The sequence below is a fragment of the Leptinotarsa decemlineata genome, unplaced genomic scaffold (assembly GCF_025532065.1).
Source record: "Leptinotarsa decemlineata unplaced genomic scaffold, Ldec_3_MD MMD2_tig00078422_RagTag_RagTag, whole genome shotgun sequence".
Taxonomy (NCBI): Eukaryota; Metazoa; Arthropoda; class Insecta; order Coleoptera; family Chrysomelidae; genus Leptinotarsa; species Leptinotarsa decemlineata.
Genome location: NW_027412747.1, coordinates 19,936,045 through 19,958,691, shown reverse-complemented (window position 1 = coordinate 19,958,691; position 22,647 = coordinate 19,936,045). Strand labels below are relative to the sequence as shown.

The 22,647-nt window shown below is 35.0% G+C and overlaps 1 protein-coding gene across 3 annotated transcripts in view; it reads right to left on the bottom strand.

Annotated features, from left to right (window-relative positions):
• Nucleotides 1-22,647, bottom strand: part of pxb (putative Hedgehog signaling attenuator pxb) — a 157,759-nt gene that overhangs the window by 21,487 nt on the left and 113,625 nt on the right. For all 3 annotated transcript variants that reach the window (XM_074185972.1, XM_074185971.1, XM_023156701.2), the window contains exon 4: nt 9,308-9,485. In XM_074185972.1, the coding sequence (XP_074042073.1) occupies nt 9,308-9,485 (178 nt within the window). The remainder of the gene's footprint in view (nt 1-9,307; nt 9,486-22,647) is intronic.

Sequence of the window (22,647 nt, the reverse complement as noted above, 5' to 3'; positions counted from 1 at the left end):
CGGTCAAATGCCTTTGAAAAATCTGTGTAAATAGAATCCACCTGGTGTCTATTTTTGAAGGCGTTTATTATACAGTGTTGATAAATTAGTTCAGTTAGTAAATTCGTTAACCAGAACATGAAAAATTGGATGGTTTCGAAGATCTGAATTATTTAAAAATTTTGAGAATTTTGCACACTTGAATTGTACTGCTGTTAAACGACTCTTATGAATGATTTTTTGTTGTAATTTTCTATAATGTCCTCTTTTTTTAAACTTCATTATTCACACCTTCTGAGTATGATTGGTTGTCCCTTTCTTTTGTTTATTCGAGTTTTCGTGTAACTTCAACATTTTCACCAAGTGGGACACTAAGTGGGAAACATCTGTATACCAAAAACCCACTCACACGGGACAGTATCTGAACCACGAATCCAACTACTAGCAATCGTCTGAAAGAGGAATCATCAAAACTTCATTAGACCGTGCTTTAGGACTTTGTAATACGAAGGAAGGTTTCGAGAAGGAACTAGACATCATCAAAAATGATCTTTAACGAAATGGCTACTCAAAAGCGATGGTGAAACAGACTTTGGCTAAAAGACAGAAGGAGCCCCGAAAGGGGCTCCTGCTGTCTTTTATAACATCGAATAATATCGCATAACATCGAAAAAGATACGAAGAATTGGATCCAAGTATAACATCAGAACCTGGTTCAAATCCGGAAACACTATCCGTAGCATCCTCACGAAAACCAGGCCACCAACCGCGAACTGCGATTCCAAGAATTGCATTTACAGGATACCCTGTGAGTGCGGAACATCCTATATCTGTGAAACTAAGAGGCCATTGAATGTTCGCATTGCCGAGCACAAGAAACACACACAGCGAGGGGAAACCAGTAAATCAGGAATAGGAGATCATGTTTGGACCCATCAAAATAACATCGAATGGTCCCAAGCTGAGATCATACACAAAGAGGAACATTGGTTTAGGAGGAAATTCAAAGAAGCCGCATACAGAATCTCTGGAAGGGAGATTGACTGGCAAGCGCGGGTAAAGTACCTCGGCCTTCTAATAGACCGTAGGCTCACTTGGAACCCGCACATCATGTACGTTAAGTCTAAGATCGAGGGTCGGATAGCCAATCTGTACCCTCTGATCAACAGAAAATCAAAATTGAGCACGAAGAAGAAAATCATGATCTATAACACGATGTTCAAGCCTGTCATCATGTATGCTTCAGGCGTCTGGGGACAAGCGGCTCCGTCCAACATTTCCATTTTGGAAAGGTTGCAAAATAAGCTAATTAGGATGATTGTGAATGCTCCTTGGTTCGTTCGGAATGAAGCCATCCGCAGAGATTTGCAGCTGCCTTCCATTCGGCAGTCCATCCAGTCGAGGAATGAGAGAGTTTTTGAAAGAACGGAAACTCATGAAATCCCGTTAGTTAGGGAAGCCACAGATTATGCTGTAGACGACCCCTCCCGATATAGAAGGCCCCGACACTCTGTCGAATGAGGCCCTCATGTCCCCCGTTAACGGATGAATAACTTTCTCATCCATCCCACCCCAGCCAGGTAGGGGTATCCCGTGAAGGGCGGCCCTGATGTCTAAGGACTTCATGCCATCATCAATCAGTCATGAACCCATTGGTCCTTCTCGAGACCAACAATCAGTCGAAAGGGTAGGGGAGCTGGTCTCCAAACCTGAAAGAATTGAAGATGACATTCTGGAATGTTATCCAACAATGTATTCAGTCGAGCTAGCGTAGAGATACACAATATATGGAAACCCATAATCAAGCGAAAAATGGCCAACTCCCGCCAAACGGTCATCTCCCATTGAACCAAAGCGGAAAAAGGGAAGCAGAGATATGGCCTATAAATAGTCAGCTCACGGAGGAATCAGTCCATTCATCACCCGAAGACGTCATCACGACAGTCGGAACGTCGTGAAGTAACTTGGCTTGGAATATCTTAACATTTTAATTTAATTTTTGATTTTTGTTCAATTTGTTCCGTTTTTACTTGTATCTTATTTCACTATTATTTCATCTCAGGTTTTTTCTGCTTAATATAATTGTTTTCTCGGCTATTCATTTTTATTCTTGTTCTTCAATTTTTAATTCTTCTTTTTTCATTCTTTCAGGGATTTCAAATCATTTTATATATCAGACAATGGAAGTCAGAACTAATGAAATTCATCATGAAACATTGTTTATCCAAATCATTTGGATAAACTGAAGACAGTTATTTTTCACTTGATATTTCTATGCCCATTTTATGTCTAGGTTCTGTAGAAACGTCGAATGTCTATTAAATTTTTTTTTTGTTTTTAATGGCGACATGCTGAAAACTTCATCGAACACACATACAGACACAGACACACAGAAATTGATTACATTTTGGAAGAAACTGAATTCAGACAAAACAGAGAAATGAATTAATCAACTTTCTAAAGATGAACGAAGAAAGGGCCTTCAATACTCTTTAAATGGGCTATTGAAATTTTCTGATTTCAAGAAGTGAAAGATGAGAATTTATTCGGCAAGCGAAACCAACTAAAGTATATTTCGGTGTTCAAATTATATAAAGTATTGATCTTCAGAAAATTCAGGAAAATCATATTGTTAGTTTCGAAATCGAATGGGTAAATCCCTTCTGCCCATCACAGTCAAAGACCTTGGAAATATCAAGGGTACCAATTTGAGATTGTAGGTACGTGTTTCTTGGATGTTTCGTTCTGAAAATGAGACCGTTGTAAAACGAAGTCACCTGATGATTTTTTGACATCAGAAATCACATAGATCGCTCAAGGTGTAGCACTTCAAATATTGTTCATAGATATCCATTGAACCAATGGCAAATAATGAGAAGAGAAATCGGGAAATATTCGACGTAGAATTCAGTAGACTCTACTGATTTGCCATCTCAGTTCTTTCAGTGAACATTACAAAATAAACACGCTGGTTTGAAACGCTATTCATGAAAATACAATATCAAAATCACCCGCATCAGCCCTACGCCAGCATTCTATTCAACAAAGCGAAACAAATAGGAGCATATTTGCATGAATTCAGTTTTGCCAACACTAAATAATTTGCATCTACTTTCAGCAAACTTTGTGTAATTAAAACTGGGGCTTTTTATGAAATGGAAGTGTGATGTGAATGCTTTGCCATCCGGCCGCTTTGTTAGCTTTTCAAACACCTTTTATGACGCGACACCTTCACACAAAGGGCCGAGGAATGGAAGAAATGACAATCAATGTTCCTTGCGGGAAATAATTTCCAACATCTCTTCTTATTTCTCGTCAGGCTTAATGATGGTTTTAGTAATCTCGCTGATGGAAGTTGACCTTCGAGTCATCTCAGTGAGACGTATATTGAGATCTTTCAGAACGAATGGGGTGATTATTTCCTTTAGAACGAACATTGATTTTATGAACATGGAGGATCAGTGTGAATGAATGATGGAAGAAACGAATTTGAAAAGAATACGAACAACCAATATCACACTGGATGAATTAATAGATTATTCTCCTTTGCTAAGAGGCTAGACAAACAATATACACGATCTTGCATTTTATCAATTGCACCAGTGAACTCCAGTGCTGAGTTCATAAATCAGCTCAGAGTATGCTGTTTTTATTCCAAGTGTACTCAGAGAATTCGTAATGTGTTTTTTAATCATCATCAGCTGTACTCTGTACATTCTCCGAAAGAGAGTTTAATATAATGACCTCTTACTTGATACCTTCAACAAACAATTAGAATTTCAATTCCGACTGGGGAGGACTGGATTTTCCTGGAGAAAAAGGAGGTTGGTCGGAAAGTAGCCGATCGGTTAAAGTGCGTGGTTTGATCTACTCTCTCAACCGACCGCTGTGTGAATCGGTGGTTCAACACGCAAGGCCGGACGATTGTTTTCCAGTTTCTACCGTCCAACTCGTGTTAGGAATAACACTTTAAGAGGTGAAACCTCGTTAATCCTTAGCTTGCACAAAATTCGACATTTGAGAGCGACATCTGGTTAACGGAGAAACATATTTCAAAACAGACAGAGAACAGAGATATAAACGTGCCTACCTATGAAATTGTATATCAGGCAGAAATATATGCCTTAAATATTTGTGTGGAGAGGTTGGTGGAAACTAATTCCATACATAGATTAAAATTATTATTCGATACCTAAGTGGCTCTGCCAGTATCAATCACCGTCCAAGTTGGAGGTGAACTATCAAAAAAAATCTCCTTAATAGGAATACTCAAATAGTAAGTGACTTGTAAAAAAGCATAATGCAAGCGGTTTCATCGGACCAGAATATGGCATTGACATATTTTTAGGTTATGCCTGGAGAACATTGTATACCTAAACAGCAAGAAAAGTTTTAGACTTGTCATAATCTACCAGTAGTCACATCATTAAAATTATGTCACCAAACGGTTGTTGGACTACAGCAAGTTTGCTTTACGTTATCTAACATGCCTACATGTAAGTCTACGAATATTTCATTTGAATCACCATATGAAGAGACCTGTTTGGGAGATCATGAAAACGCTTCATTTGTGTTTTGCGCCTGTGCCGCTGCTGAGCAAATAAGGAGTCCAATGATTGGCAAAGTTTCACTCTCACCATTCGACTTCAATAGTGAACTTTTGAGTTTGAATTTCTTTAAGCCATAAGAAACCTCAGCCGCTTGTACTGAACGTTCAAATGGAGCTATTTACCTACATACTGACCTACCTTACCGTTTTCTTGGTTCGCGATACCAAGGGAGATTGTGCCCTTTGAGGGAGTCCTTCAGATGTTTACTTTCCTCAGAGAGACTCACAAGTGATACTTTGATCACCCTTCATTTCTGTCAAGCTGGTGAATGAAATTTTTATTTAGATATCTATTTGTATAGGCTGGTTTTCTATACACTCTGTGACTGAATGTCTCATCTTATATCTGTTCACCAGTACATCGAAGAAAACGATTACTTCTTGGGTTATCTCGTTCTATTGTCAATTGGGTTATTCGATTGTGGGATTTCAAATATGTTGAAATCAAAAATCATGAAAAGAGTTGTGAACCACCATATCCTTGAATATTTGGAAAGCTTGAAACAAAGATCAACAGGCGACCTTCTATCGAATATCACCCATATTTGGAATGACACAACGAAGGAACATTGAGAGTTGAGAGCTGTTGCGCTGGATACCACAAAAATATTTGACCGTGTGTGTGATGAGGGTTTGCTGGCCATACTACGATGCTATGGCTTGTCCGGCCATTTTTGTATATGGCTCTCCAGCAATATAATGAATTCTTGAAAAAAAACAAGTATCCTATACATTGGGCATCAATATGTCTTGACACAATCATGTCGCTGGAATTGCAAAGGCTGCTTCTCAAAAGCTTGAAAAACTGTTCCGAATCAGAAAACTGTACACACCTCAGCAACTTTTGATGCTTCATAAAGCTTAGATCAAACCTTCTTTGAAGGTCTGAGCTCCATACATGTTCTCATGTATGGAGGTTCAATCCAATATACCTCGAACTTCATTGCTTGGGAAATCTTTCATTTGGAGAACTGCTTTCATGTGGAATAAATTTCCTGAGAACGTTTTTTCAAATGAATTCAATGTTTGTCGATTTGAAACAACGTAAATCGCTACTTTCGCACAGGCACCGCGAGCGCCTCGAGAATTTTTCTGTAATGCTTGGGTTTTATCCTGAAAACAAGAAGTTGCTCTTTAACTATGTTTCAGTATCAAAAATATGGTTTTACGGCCACTTTGAGGTGAATTATTCGAATTTTTCCAAGAAAATATTTCGAATAATTAGGTTTTTGGAAAATATTGATCTATATACAGAAGAAACTGTAATCAGAAGTGACAAAATAAAAAGAAAATAATCGAATATCGTAATTTTGATATTAGAAAAAAAATTATCAAAACAAATTTTTCTAGGACTCAGAAGTTATTTTTGTTGCCGCTGACTGGCGTTGTCTGTCGAACAAATTTTCACCAGGAATGATCTCATACCAGTATCAACCTAAACAGTTGGAATACTATAATGCCCTGTCACTTAACGTCTCGCATTTCCTGCATGTTCCTGCTACTCATATCTCCCATTATTTTCCAGCCGCCTTTTGACGCCTTTCAATTTCCTTTCCAATCTAGCCATCATTCACAAACATCTTCAGAAACATAAATTTGTTCATTTCGTGCTTTCCATCAGTTTCCATCCTTTTATCAGTGGTATTTTTTCCGCCACGTTTTCCTGGGTTTCATTCAATTTGAAAAACGTATATTTTGCATGAAAAAGTTTCCGTGAAAAAACGTCAATAGAGATATCTATTATTCAAATGTTTTCCAGGGTAAACGTGGAACAGGTCGAAATGACATAGAATGTGTTGGGTTATCTGAAAAATCGTCGACAGCAAGTGCTCATTTTCGAAAATGCTACTAAGAGTCGATATTAAAAAAAATGTATCGTTGACTTGACGTCAAGTTTTCGAGATACCGCGTATTTTTCAAACAAATCAATGAAATATTTTTCTCCGCAACCAGTTAGTGGATAATTAGCGCAAATTCATGGTCTAGTGAAGGTTCTGAATAATTCAACGATGAAAAAATTTGTATCACTAATTTGACGTCATATTAGTGGGACGCAATACATATATGAAGAAAATAATATGTTTACGTCCGCAACTAATTAGTGAATGATTAGGGCTTATTCATAGTTTAGTCAAAGTTTCGAAAAACTAAATAGTGGAAAAAATTGTGCCGTAAACTCGACGCAAGTTATCGAGACAACAGGTATTTTTCAAACAAATTAATGAAACTTTCTTATTAGTCAGTGGGCTATGCTTCAAGACTGGTAGTAAACAAATGATAGTCAATGATATTCCATAATTGAAAATCGAAATTCTTTCAGAGTATTCCATTCCTCGTCTTGAGTTGGAGGGAACAACAAAAATGCCACTCCATCTAGTGGACGAGATACTAACTACAACTACTCCACAGTAGCTGGATATAATCCAACGCCGTTCGTGGTACTAGCCAGTGGGGTAGTTGTTTTCTGATAGGCGTCAGTCCATTCAGCCTTCTGTGTAGGTATATCTTAGACTGACTTGAACTTTTAAAGTTTATTTCTTTAGATTAAATTGATGAAATATTTTATTCCGCAACTAATTAGCGGAAGATTTGCGCAAATTTGTGGTCCAGTTGAAGTTCTGAAAAACTCAACAATAAAAAAAATTAACCCAACATCAAGTTAGCGGAACACAACAAATTTTTTCCGCAACTAATTAGCGAATAATTAGCGCAAATCTACAGTCTACTCAAAGTTCTAGGAAACTCAATAAACGTCATGTTAGCGGGGTGTGATGTATATGAATGATCTGTGATAGTTTGGTGCTAAGCCATTTCAACTACTGTGACTTCATATATGGGCCATACCTATATGATTCAGATAAAAAAAAAATACAAAAAGTACAAAATTCTTGTTGCCGCCTAATTCATGGAATTCGTAAGTATGATTCAATTTCTGAAGCCTTTAAAAACTCCCGCGGGCTCAATATGAAAAACCGTATGATTCATCATTTGGGTTGTTTTGTCCATAAATTGATCACCCTTCCCCATTCTCTTCTTTTAATACAAAAACTAATTCTGCGTGAAAATATTCACTCAAGAAACATTAGACATAAAAACAAATTTACTATGCCACAACATTGCCCTGCACAGTTTCAGAGATCACTTCTTTTTGGTGCTGTAAAACTCTATAATTCATTGCCTGAGCAATTGAAGAGATTCAATATCAGGAAATTTAAATACAAATATAAAAATTATATCTATGATAGTCAGTAATGTCAACTTTTGCTTTTTAGACAACAGCTCAATTAAATTAAATTATTTATCAACTATCTTTGGAAGGTAATCACAAATTATTATTTTATTTACTGTTCTCATTTCGTGGTACCATCACTGTTAATTGCTTTTATTTTTGTATGTTTGCGTGCTTTATGGAGTGGTGCTTGTTGGTTGAGTTAGAGTAGCTTTGAACTAGACTTCGCCAAGGAGTACCAGAATCTCCTGTAACCTATTTTCATTGTATTGTTTTTTTTTGTATTATCAATAAAGCCGATTTATTATTATTATTATTATTTTTTATAGAAGAAAAAAAAGTCCTTATTAGCGCTAAGTTAGTTGAGGCGAGACACCACGTAGTTTTTTAACAAATAAATCAAATATTTCCGCAAGTGATTAAGGGATAATTAGAGCAAATTAATGAATTAGAGCAAATTAATGATATGGTCCAAATTTTGGAACAATCAATAGATATTTTTTTTTAATTAATGAGTTTTCATTGTAATAGATACAATACAAATTAGGCACGTTTGAAGGTAGTTGACAATGTTTCGTGGAGTATTTCATCAGTTCGGACTTCCGTTGTCTAATATAATATAAATTGATTTGAAATCTCTGAAAAAAATTAAAAAGATTAACCGAAAATAACAATTTTATTAAACAAAGAACTGAAATTAAAAAGAAATAACATACAAGCAACAAAAAAAAATTTAAATAATAATAAAAGCTGAAAATTAAAAAAATATTATCAACAAGACGATTGTGGATACTAACAATCGAAACGTCGTGACGTAACTTGGTTTGGAATTTTTTGATTTTAATTTTTCATTTTTGTTAATAATATTTTTTAATGTTTTAATTTTTTACTTTTCAGCTTTTATTAATATTTAAAATTTTTATTTTTTTTTGGTTGTTGCTTGTATGTTATTTCTTTGTAATTTCAGTTTTTTGTTCATTAAAATTGTTATTTGCCATTATTCTCTTTAATTTTTTCCAGGGATTTTAAATCAATATATATATATATATATATATATATATATATATATATATATATATATATATATATATATATATATATATATTTATATTTATATATATATATATATATATATATATATATATATATATATATATATATATATATATATATATATATATATATATATAATATTAGACAATGAAAGTCCGAACTGATGAAATACAAATTATGAAATTATGAAACAACAAGTTGTATCCCTAATTTTACCAAAACCTCGTATATTTTTGTAATAAAGGACAAAAAAATATTTTGTTTCGCAAGTAATTAGTAACAAGGAAGCGGCAAATTGTGGAATTGTAAGTTTTGCATTTCTCAACAGTGTCTCGTTAACTCAATGTTCAGAAGTTTGCCAGTTTTTGGTACTCATTGACGCGACTATCAGTCTGCCGATGGTCGATGATGAAGTAATAATTGATAAACATACATACCTCTATCGACGGAGCGACAACGTGCCTCCCAGCAAGCTGTGGGTGGTGGTGGTGGTGCGTGGGGGTTGGTCTGGGAAGATCGTGGAGGTCTTCGTAAATGCCCGCCGCCGTGTTTACATCACAGTTGTTTTGGGGTGAGTTTTTACAAGGGAGAAAGTTTTGCACTTTCCTTTTGTGCCTGCAACAAAAGCCAATTATCGGAGTGATAGACAGTATCAGCGAGGCGCGTTATGTTTCATTCATATTTAAGTGAGGGGAAATTATTCTGCAGTGATTACTTTTTAAGCGGGATTTCATGTTAAACTCCGCGGAAATTGCCCGAAAAACAATGAAACCGGAAAACGTGCACGGGACGATGAAGTATGACGCAGAAGGGCATTAAAAATTAAATAGATGGAGTGGAATTTACTGTTTTCTAGTCTATTTCATACACAATAAAGCAATGAATAATTTACTCTTTCGGCGAGTTTGAATATAAGAGCTTGATTTATGTGAGTTCGTCGTACATTGACATACATACTGAAAAATACACGACTTGTTTTCCACCTCTTCATAAACCCCGTTCCGAAAACCTAGTTTTAGAGAGTGGTCCCGAAATGCCCGGCCCAACAAATAAAAGACAAAAAATCTCATTAATACACTTCATTTTTACTATGAACACGAATATTTTGGAAAAAAAGGATTTATTTTTTACTAGAATTGACCGATACTTAATGGAAATCCATATTAAAACTCAGTTTATTGAATGATTTTCACTATAGTGAAAATCATACAATGAATTTTATTAATGAGTATTCATTCTCCAACATAACCTCCATGCAGCAGCAACATTCAATGATTTTGATACCGTTTTTCTCGATTTCGATACGTTGTTCCTCAAAATAGCCATTAACTGCCGACATCAGTTCTCGACTCTAGCGATATTTCAAACTACAGGGCAATTTCAATTTTATGTAAGTTTTCTAAATTCTTCGAGATATGTGTGCAAAATGTTATGTACTCCCATATTCAAAAAGTCATTTCTCCTTTTCAGCATGGTTTCCTACAACAAAGATCACATCTTGCATGTTCAAATCAATATCTCTGTATGTAACTGGACACGCAAAATCAAGTCGATGTTGTTTAATCAGACTTCGAAAAAGCCTTTGATCAAATAGACCATTATGTTCTTCTTAGCAAATTGACAAAATTTAGACTCTGTAACCAACTGCTTACTATAATTGAATCATATTTTTAATGTTTATCAATGACTTGGCAACTTCTTTGAATATTCTCAGCCTACTGTTTGCAGACGACCTGAAACAATATTATAAAATCGACGACATTACTGACTGTCAACATCAGATAAAATATCTTGGTATAACATACGACAGTAAATTAACATTTACAGCACATATAAGGAATATGACTGCTGATGCAAATAGAATGCTTGGATTCATTTACAGAAATGGCAAAAACTTCAAAAGTATTGCCACCTTGAAATTGCTATATTTTGCGTATGCCAGATCGAAGTTAGAGTATGGCTCTGTGTTATGGAATCCAGTTTACGACTACCAAAAAACATCAATTGAGAGCGTACAGAGGAAGTTCTTAAAATACTCATGTCTAAAAGTTGATGGACCTTGTCTGAAGATGAAACCGTCTTCGCCTTCTTTGAAATTTTTTAAGACATAATCTCTTGGATATATACTATGGTCTATCACATATAGTCAGTGGGCATACTTGAAGACTGGCTATAAATCAAATTATCTAAGAACAATTCGTTCAGGCCAGTCTCAACTCCGTACACAGAAGGTTAATGGACTGCACTGACATCTGTCAGATATAATCCAACGCCCTTCGTGGTATTAGCCAGGGGAGTAGCTGTTTTCTGATAGGTGTCAGTCCATTAACCTACTAAGAACGAATTGTTCTTAGATAATTTGATTACTATGGTCTAGTCTATTCCAATCTTGAATATTACCTTTTGGGGACACTCATCAGAAATAAATAGAATATTTATAATTACATTACACTAATTTTTGCTCTCAAGTACAGAAAATCTTGTAAGAAAACATTCCAAGACAAAAAAATATCCACCTTATATTAAGGTATATGAGGAAATTCATTCTCATCAAACGAAACTGAGAAACGACTTCCATCAGAAAAAAGTAAACCGTAATGAGTACAAATGTTCGCCACTTTATGCCGGGGCAAAATACTTCAACTCATTACCAAAGAGCATCAGAATTGAAACAAATTTTCTCAAATTCAAGAAAAAAGTCAAAGACTTTCTGATAACAAGTTGTTTTCACTCCCTGAAAGAATATGAACATAATATTTTTGTGTAACATGTGTTTGTGATGCACTGTTTGGAACTTATGGTGTAGTAATGGAAAATACTAGAGTTTTTCCCAACATCAAATCGTTATTTTAACACCTCGACACGCATTTCGATCACCAACTGATCATCTTCAAGCAAACATGTGTTGGTAATGATATAAATGATATTAAATAAAATATCTTTTCTAAAATGTGACGTGTCATATATACATATTCATGTATCCAAAATGAAAAAAAAAACACTTTAACTTTGACTATCATGAAAGTATCAACAAAATTACTCCCCATCGTTGTCCCTAACTATCAAGGATGCTTGAAATGAAGTCCTTTTAAAATAAATATTCGGTAAATCAAAAAAAATTTTTTCTATGGAATTATACCCATTGTGTTATAATACTTATATTCGTACATCATTTATTTTGCAATGAGGAACAGGAAATTAATGTTTTTCAAGAATCTCGAATAGATTCACTAACGGAAAAACACCCTCTAGATATTCAATATTTCACACAATATCTCGAGTTTGACTTTCGTGAATTGTAAATTTTTTTGAGTAATCATATTTCAGTTATCGCAAAGGGAAACAAAGTAATTTTGATCACGTTTATGGAATGTTTAAAACCACAGAGCTCTACCCAAAAACCACAAATTCAAAGGGAAAGGACGCCATTAGCCCTTTCTCGCCTAATGACTTCCTGAAGACGGTAATGGGAAGCCAGTGATAATGAGTCGCGTCATTTTGATTAATTGATACATATTGGGGCACTTTTTAAACTTCACTACTCACACTCTGAACTGAAAGGAAATAAAATGCCGCGATTACTTTGGTTGCCCATGCCATCATGTTTGACATTTGAGAAATGAAATCACAATTATATAAATACAAGCATGAGAGACGTATAAATTAAAGAATTGGTGAAACAGAAGTAGGAAAAGGCACAGAAAAACCTATAAAATTTGTAATAGAGATCTTTCGTACAAGAGAAAAAAGTTTCAGCTAATTCTATAAAGAAGCAAAATCGATAATGGTTTCTAATCTGTCAGTTTCAATTTACACCATACATTTTTTTAAATTATCTACTGAATTTCACTGCATGGCAAAACATGGAATCAATCGTAACAGAAATATATGTATTATTAGACAAGAGTAAAGTTGAAAGAATCAAATACCTTTTCAATATAATAAAAAACAATTCATAGCTATCAATCATGAAACCGTTTGATGAAAATCAAGTGTGATATAATAGGAATCGCTCCTTGAAGTAATTTTGTTTATATTTGGCATACGCAGATAACGTAGAAGAAATAATGGCTTAATGCGCCTGAATGGAAGCAAAAGTCAATAACATAGGGAGAAGAGTCGAATGAATAACTATTGATAGCAAAACATGTTCAATTCAATGCTAATAAATCTAGAACAATCGATCCCATGATAAGCAGAAACAGTGAATAAAATGGTCTTTAGTTTTGATAACTATCAGTAGATTAGCAGTGTCAATCTGGTTAATGAATTCTCGATATCTATGACTTTATATCCTCACGGTGAACATCTTAAGAGTAAGCTCATAGTTTAGAAAGTAGAAACTTTTCATCGATATTCATTTATTCTGCTTCTTTTTTGCAATTTTTCATTACTTTTATGGAAAAGAAGAAGAAAAAAAAGGTTTCTCGAAACTTCAACCTTTCCACGAAATACTTCTCACATTGTCAAATTTTTCAAAAGTACCCAATCATTTGAATGCGACTTTCAGCTTTGAAAGCGAACAAATATTGTCAATGACTCAAAATGAAAGCACTATAGCCAGCAAATAAATTTGAAAATCACTCATACAGCACAGTGAGTTTCATGATTATTATACGCAGGAAAAGTTATTAGGATTGAAAATATAAAACTGCGAAACAACTCAACAAAATTCCAACCCACGGATATTATTATGAAAAGCTTTGAAAGGATAATATTTTTCAGGGGAGATTTTTTTTAAGAAAAAACTTTTTGGGCTTTCTACTCCACTATCTACTCCTCTATGAGGAGTTCAAAACTAACTCTCCACAAAGACGTGATATATATCATGCATAGAAGTTACTTTTAGATATGATCTGAAAAAAAGCTTTCCCAAAACAACTAATCTCATATCAATATTCAATTTCACGATTATAAAAGTACTTTCGAAACAACTACCTTTCTTGTCTTTTGAAACAACCGTTACGGAAGCAATAAACATAAGAATTGCAAGAGCATTTTGGGGTGACGTGAATTAATTAAGGACAAACCGATGCCTATATTTCACATTAAACTAGAAACCTTATTCATAGTTGAGAAGAATTGAATCATTACATCGTAAAGTAGAACATAAGAATCAGTGACATCAGCTTTATACGTTTTTTTTTTCATCGTGATTGTTTTTTTTTGTTTAGTGTCCATGAGTATCAGTTTATGATTCAATTTTGTAGTTATCTCTAGTATATTTTAGTGATTTTTTTTGTAATAAAAGCCGGCCGAATCACTTGGCGCCCATTTTGATTAGAAATCTTTTATTTCATTGGTGATAACATCTTTGACCCACGGCCCTGTTGAATGTTTCTAGTTGGTAACTAAACCGACCGTACTCAAACGAAAAAATATATAACTACGTTTTATCTGGAAATTAACAAATCCACGGGTAAACGTAATAATGTTCATCTATATTGAATTTCGTTTACAATACACATAGTCGCAACATTTTGGAACTTTTTCAACATTATGTCAATGTCAATGTTGAATAGATACAGCTGAATATCGAAAACAAAATCATCAGAAGCTGAAATTTGTCTCTGCGGCTAGGGAGTTAATTGAATGTTTTTGGGAATTCACCACAAAAACTGCACAGAAAAATATTTGTACCAATGTAAATTTACACCAACATCATCACCCTGTCGGAAATTTTCACATCGACTCTGCGGAGAGAAACAAATGAAACGAATTCTCAGACGACAAAAATCTCCCGGACGATCTTAACGAGCCTCATCTTACAAATTCTTCGACAACTGAGAATGATGGTCCCATAATAAAGCGCATAACATATCTGAGGCGACAAGAAAATCTCCGGGCCATTGTGAAAGTTCCATTTCTGGGATATCTAACATGTTTTTGTGTGTATTTTGTCATCGTTCATTGTTAGGTCCTTCAAGGTGGAAACAACATTGCAGTCAACGAATTCCAATCTCGAAATTAGGACCAGCCAACTACCTACTTAGCGATTTGACAAAAACCATGCGTAGGTCTGGGGATTTTATCTAAAGTATGCCACTTGATGCCGGCAAAGACCACCTTAATGACGCGGCTTGTGGTTTTTTATCATTTATGGCTATTCTTACGCGTTTTAGTTCAAACGCTCCTTTTACTAACTAGTTCTTGATAGTTTTATCTGAAGTGTGAGTGGATTCCTTTTTACCTTGTTTCAGGGGCAGAACAACAGATGTAGGGCCTTATGTCATTATGTGTAAAACATGCATGATAATTCTAGTAGTTATGACTAATTGTTGCCCACGGCTTCGCCCTTGTAGAATTATGTTTCGTGACAGACCATTTTAAACATATACTTACAATATTTTTGTTTACCCAAAACTTCAGGTGTTCAACTTCAAAACTGACGAAATTCAATACAATTATTGAACCCCTATTTTTTCCTCCTTGAGGGTGGAAATTCCTCAATCCCCACCGTGATGCTTATTTACGATGTACAAAGAACCTACCTGTATATGACTCAGTATTTTCCACATAAGAGGAAGATTACTATCGCAGACTTTTATTTAAAACTATATAAGGTAAACAATCCATTCTCACAAACTTCCACCTGTATATTAGGTATATTAGATAGATAGATAGACAGATATATAGATAGATAGATATAGATTTGGCAAACGGTGTGTGCTTCAATAAAAGACAAAAAAATAATGTATAAGTCGACGAGACAAATCAAATGGTAACTTTCAGAAACCGATATTTGTTGCCACTTTATCAACGATAATAAAAAAACGACTTGTTTGAACAAGTATATTTACAAATTTCAAGTCAATAAAACGGACAAAAAATCAATAAAAAGAACATCGTTGACAACTAAAACACCGATTCTCACAGTTTCATCATTATTTATTTCTCCGACGATTTTAAAATTGGATCATTGGATCAGCCATAAGTTATTCATTCGTGAACTTTCTTGCCTGGGTTTCAATAAAATTTACTGTCAACTTTTGGAATCCTATCTGAGAGAACGCAATCAATATGTATACTATGATAGCTTCTCTTCAAATATGTACTTAGCCACTAGCGGAGTCCCGCAAGGAACTAATCCTGGTCTCTTACTGTTTTTATTATTTATTAACGATCTGTGCAACTCGTTAACCTGCAATAGATCAATATTTGCTGATCATTTAGATTTTTACACATCTTTAAACAGTTCAGGTGACTGCACCAATTTGTAAAAGTAGATTGATTGGTGTCTCAAGAACCACCTCTATTATTTGAATATATCCAAGCAAAATTATGACATTTAGCCGAGAAGTCAATACCCTACAATATCCTTACCACATTAATGACATTATATTGGAGAGAACAGATAATATCCGAGATCTATTCATTTTGATCTAATTTATTTTGATCATCATCTGACTTTCAATTACCACATTCATCATATTATGAACTCAGCTTATCGCACTTACGGTTTTTTATAAGGAACTGTAAACATTTCCATAATATATTAACGCTAACTTGTCTGTATTTCAGTTATGCGAGACCAAAACTCTATAATATACATACATATATATATATATATATATATATATATATATATATATATATATATATATATATATATATATATAAAATCTAGAAAGGTTAATGCAGTCAAGCTGCTGGAGTACTTATCTATTTATTTTATATATATATATATATATTTATCAGCTTACCGCCATCTATTGCACAGTCTGACAACTATCGGACAGAAAATAGTTACTGTCTAGTCCCCTAGATGGCGTTACACGAGGAAACGCGCGTTGAGCGTAAAGAAGCGGTATAGTTTGTGTTAAAAGCAAAAAAAGTTTTAAATTAGCCCTTGCCCCCCTAAACGGCTTCAACGCCCCCAATTATTTCTGTGCCCTTTACTGCCCCCTAGAAGTTTCCATCGCCCATAAGGGGGCGCTATCGCCCACTTTGAGAAAGACTTTGTTAGAGCGACGCTGGAATGATTGTGTGGCTCTTGATGGGATTATGTTGACGAAAAAAGACAATTTTGAACAAAAAAGCGTTTCTTTCTTAGCTCCGGGAGTTTTCAGCCATGTCGTATATGATTTCTTACTTGGCGACGTGACGTTCTTTGAGTTTCTAACCATGGAAACATATACCCTCATCATCATCCCTTGTATAGATGTAACAAAACTCGAAACCATCATTATTTTTTGCTTCAATTTTCTTTGTGTTCCACGTTTGAACCGAATATATTAAGTGTAGAAATTTCACTTGTCTGTGCGAGTCGCTATAGCAATAACTAATTAAATAGTCGCTTTATCTTTATTTCTCCTTGCTGTCATTTTTCGTCTATAAAAGAGTAGTCTTTGATCAACTTGGAAGGGCTTCCATCGATCTGAAATATAATTACTGAAGGAAATGGAGTCGACACAGTATAGTAACGATTCAATGTACATTCTCAAACAGGGATAGTGCTGATGGGATGGTTATTCCGGTTAGTCCGGAATTCTTCTCGAAACCAGCAGCTCTTTGATGTGTTTCTCAAATACTCAAAATATTTCACGAAATACTTTGTGATAAACTAGTTCAAGCACACTTTCTCTCGAATACTGAATGTAACAAAGGAATTTATTTGAAATTAATCACAACTACGGACTCAATATCTTTCGTTATTTGTAATATTCCGATATTGATTGAGAATATATTATTCTAATATATGATTCCTTCAAATGTGATTCAGTTGATTCGTCAACCACTCAGATTTAGTATCGGTAGATTTTATTGATAATCGAACAAAACTTGGTTGATACTATTTCTTACTGATCTCCTGTTGCTATAAGCAATTTCAGTTTAAGAGTTCTTCATGAAAATCTTTTAACGAAAAAATGGACTTCACTTATTCGAAGCCGATAAGTTTGTATGGTGAATAGTCTTTCAGGTCAGATGGTAAGAGTACGGCTCTGCCGAACTCTAAAAACCTGATACGGTCCCCAGCGGGGCAGGCACAAAGTGTGTGCTCTGATGTTTCATCATTTTCCAAACATAGGCGACACACCATATCTTCTGACAGTCCGAATCTCTGCATATGATGATACAAATGACAGTAACCTGCAAGAAAGCCTGTTAGACATCCTAGATCATTTCTACTGTAGTCCAACAACTGTTTGGTATCAAGCTTCAAAGGGTGAATAAACGCTTTGGAGTGAGCCAATCCTAGAAAATTCTGCCAGAAGTCCATACATCTTCTTGCCATCCAGGTGTTCAGTCTTTGTTTGGCAAAGCGTAAAGCGATGCCAATGACGGGTTCTGGTCCGATGAAGATATTTGAAGCACCCTCCTTTGCAGGGAGTCAGCAGTCTCATTGCGTTCCAGGCCAGTATGGCCAGGAATCCCGACCAGAGACAATCTGTTGAGTCTTCTTATCGCGGAGAGTCGTTTTTGACAATTTGCTACCAATTTAGACGTTGCTCGGTAGGAACAAACAGCTTCCAACGCTGTTTGATTGCCCAAGAATATTTTTATTGACTTGTATATGAGGTTGGATTCCTCCAATCTCTCCGTACACAATTCAATAGCCCAAATTTCCGCAGTGGCTTAGGTTCCTAGGCAGGTTGATATCTCTGTCCTGGATTTACGACTGAAAACACCTGCACCAGAAATGGAAGGTGTTTTTGATCCATCTGCTATTAATATTTCCTTCTCCCGGAAGGTCCAGTCCTCACTACTCGGGAACAGTACTTTATGAGGCAGTTCGTAGTTGACAGTTGGAGGCATGAAGTCAGAGGTCATTTCCAGAATGCTGTGACTTCCAGTGACACTCTGCATCAAATTGATTCGTGCACAAGTCTATATGTAGTCCATCTAGACTCTCTCTTCAGAAAAAAAATTGATAACTGTGAATCACAGGTTGTTGTAGCAGTATCGGTTCCAACAACATTTTTTTATGAAATAGAAGTTGGGCTGGAAGTTCGTAGGCTAACATAGCATATGACATCAGGGCCATCGCCATGGGGGGGGATGAGTGGGAGCCTCCCCATTGCGTCTTCGACTTGGGAAAAAGTTGTGAAAAGTGAAATTTTGGGCCATGAAGATAGAAAAAAATAATAGTGAAAAAATGAGTAAAAATTAAAAAAATAAAAATGAGAGAAAAAAAAAAGGAGAGGTAATAAGAAAAGGGAAAGAACCAGGAGAAGGTTGAGATTTCCCAACATGCATAACTTGAAGAGAATTCTCAGTTGTTTGAAATCATCAAAAAAGTTTAATTTCTCCCAAGTAAGAAAACAGTCCTGAACAGTCCACAAATTTTGAAGTGACAATTTCACAAAATTCCCAACTTTCCGCTGTTTTTCCGACTTGGAAAAGTTGGGAAATTTCGGGCCGTGAAGATAGAAAAATTAATAGTAGAAAACAATAAGCACAATATTATTTAAATGTTGTTACCTTTCATTTGTATTGAATATTCCTATACATGGTCGATATGGTGGAAGACCAAGGACCTTGGTCCAAAGTAGATCAATTCCCATTATCATTTTTATAATCACCAAAATTTATTTTTGTTTGTGCATACCTTAACGGGCATAAGCATTCAGCCAATCTTTGGATTGCTAAGTAAGAAAATTAATATATTATAGTAGTAACTAATTCCTCGGCTTTCATTTCTTCGAAAGTTGGGAAATTTTGCTGGTGGAGTTGGAAAAATTTGGATTTCCTCCCCCCCCTGGTTTTTTTTTCGCTACGGTTCTGTATGACATAGCTAACATAGCCTCAAAATGGACCTCAGTTTCAACGATTACCTCTTCATCGGTGCTGAATTTCGTTCCAGAGAGCATTCTCTTGGAGGCTGAGAACAAGAAAAAGTCGCTGGGGCCAGATCTGGACAATACGGTGGATACGGAAGCCAATCGAAGCCCAATTCATGAAAATTTGCCATCGATTTCTTTGATTTGTGACATGGTGTAATATCTTGATGGAAAAGCACATTTTTTTCCTTCAAATGGAGCCATTTTTTTCCGATTTCTTACTTTGTATGCTCCAGTAACGCTATGTCATAGCCGCTGTTGATGATTTTGCACTTATCAAGGAAGTCGATGAATATTATACCATGCGGATCCAAAAATATTGATATCATAACTTCACCAGCCGACTGTAGCATCGTTGTACCTTTTGGAGTCGGTTCACCACGTGTATTCCACTCAGATGAAGATTGTTTTCAGTCTGGTGTGAAATGATGTGTGTGAAATGAGCCATGTTTCATCCATGGATGCATGAATTCGGGTTTGTGAGGTGGAACACCTTCAAACACTGCTCAAAAGCGTCAATTTATTATTGTTTCTCAATTGTGAGCTCGCACGGCACCTTGATTGAACAGAGCTCTCGCATACCCAAATATTCATGTACGTTCATTTGATATCTTCAGAGCTTCAGCTATATCGATCAACTTCACATTGAGGTCATTCAAAATTATTTTATGGAATTTTTTGATGATTTTGTCGGTAAAATTTTCTTCAAACCAGCAAAGGTAGCTGGAAATCATATAGATTTGATACTAGTGATACACTTGATAGTAGTGCCAAATTACAGACTTTACTTTTTTGGCTCGAATGAATCATTAAATTGGATCCACCATTTTTTTTTTAGAATGAAGAGGTCATAAAACAAACCTATTATCGATCATTGGTCTACGTAACCTGACATGAGTTATTTAGTCGATTATTCTACTCGATTCCATGAAAGCATCTGCTTGGAGACCATACTTCTGATATTTCATTTGCTTTTTGGGACTGTCTGAATTTTCCATTTCATCTAAGTCTCAAAAAAAACACTACAGCCTTATAGAGAGTTGTTTGGAGTTACTGATCCCTCATCAAGTAACAAATGGTGTTCCCCGGGAAATTGTGATTAGTCATTTGCTTTTCAATACAGGTTGGCACAATTATGTCACTGGAATTGCAAAGGTTGCTTCTCAAAAGCTGAACCAGAAAACTGTACACACCTCAGCAACTTTTAATGCTATATACAGCTTTGATCAGACCTTCTTTGGAGTATTCCATCAAGAAAAGAGCCACTCACCTGATTGGAAACGCGGACATCACACGTGCAATCTTGATAGCCTGGAACATTGAAGAAAGGCTGGATATTTGTCTCTCTTCTATAGATACTTTCACGTGAAGTGTTCAAGTGACATGGCAAATTTGTTTCCACCAAGAGCGGCACATATCAAAAATACGCAACGGACTGTAACTGCTCATCGTTTTGAGGTTCAACTCAGTACGCCTCGAACTTCACTGTTGAAGTACACTTTCATTTGGAGAACGGCGTTTATGTGGAATAAACTTTCTGAAAACGTTTTTCCAAATGGATTTAATCTCTAGCGATTCAAATCCAATTTGAGTGGCTACTTTCGCAGGGCTCCTTAAGGATTTTCCTGTAGTGTTTGTGTTTTGTCATTGAAAAAAAAGTCGTCATAAGTCTCATGTATGCAACGAAATAATTCTATGATGATTCGATGATATATTAAAGACCTTCAGCAAGTGGAAAAATAGTATCACATATTGGCGCTGGACCTAAGTGAGGAAATGCACTGTTTTCCATTTTGATTTGAATTATACAAAAGGATATATTAGTAATTTATCAAAAAAAAAAGAAAATATACAATTTTGATGTCGATACAGAATTAATGGAAAAAAATAATAACCAATAAACTGACTGAGAAGGATTCGTTAATCAAACCAATTCTCTTTGGGTGGGATCTGACGAACCTGACTTCTGGGCAATTTAAAAAGGAGAAGCCTTTTTATCATAATTTAATAATTTATTTTGATGAATAATTTATGTGAAAGTTCACCGAACAGACATTCACACCTGTTCAATTATAAGGTAAGGCATAATTAAAACCAGTTTTAATGATGCATCAAGTAGGTATACAGTAGTTATAGATTATTGAGTGGTTCCATATTTCTGATTTGAAGAAGAAATATCTGTTTGAAAGTGGTTAGCAAAATGTTTCATGGTGAATTTCACTAGTTCAGACTTTTATTGTCTGATATGATTCAAAAAGTCTATGAAAAAACAAATGAAATTAGAATGGATAGCTGAAATTTCGATTATATTAAGCAATAAATACAATAAAACGAATAGAATAATTAAGATGAAACATGAAAATGACCACATAGTAAAAAGAAACGATAACGAATGAAAATAAGAAAATAATTGAAAAAAAATTGAAACAAACAATAAAAAAGATTTCAAACCAAGTTACTTTACGACTACGTGAAGTTACTTGGTTTGAGTTTGGTATATTGTTTTCAATTTCTCGCTGCTTGATTTCATTTTTGTTTTTTTTTTTAATTCTTTCCACTCTGTGATCACTTTCATCTTTAATCTCGATTATTTCATTCGTTTCATAATATTTCCATCAATTTAATTATTATTTCAGCTATTCGTTTCAATTTAATCTATTTTTTCATAGACTAGTAAAAATTTCAGTCTCTCAATCAGATTTAGCAAATGTAGCAATACTGGTGTCAAAGAGTTTCGAAGTTTTCATTGATATGAGGTTCATAAAAAACTCATAATGGAAAAGGTGATAATATCAGTATTATTTCATATATCTATGAAAATTCATTCAAAACTGATCACAATATGCCACCGAATGATTGAATGTAGCATAATCATGAATTAGGAAAACATAAAGAAAGCAATTATTCTTTGTTTCAAAATTTAGCAATCCCAGTACCGAATACTTTCAAATTGTCCATTAAAATAAAGTTCATGTCGATATAGCCAGAGTCCGTCC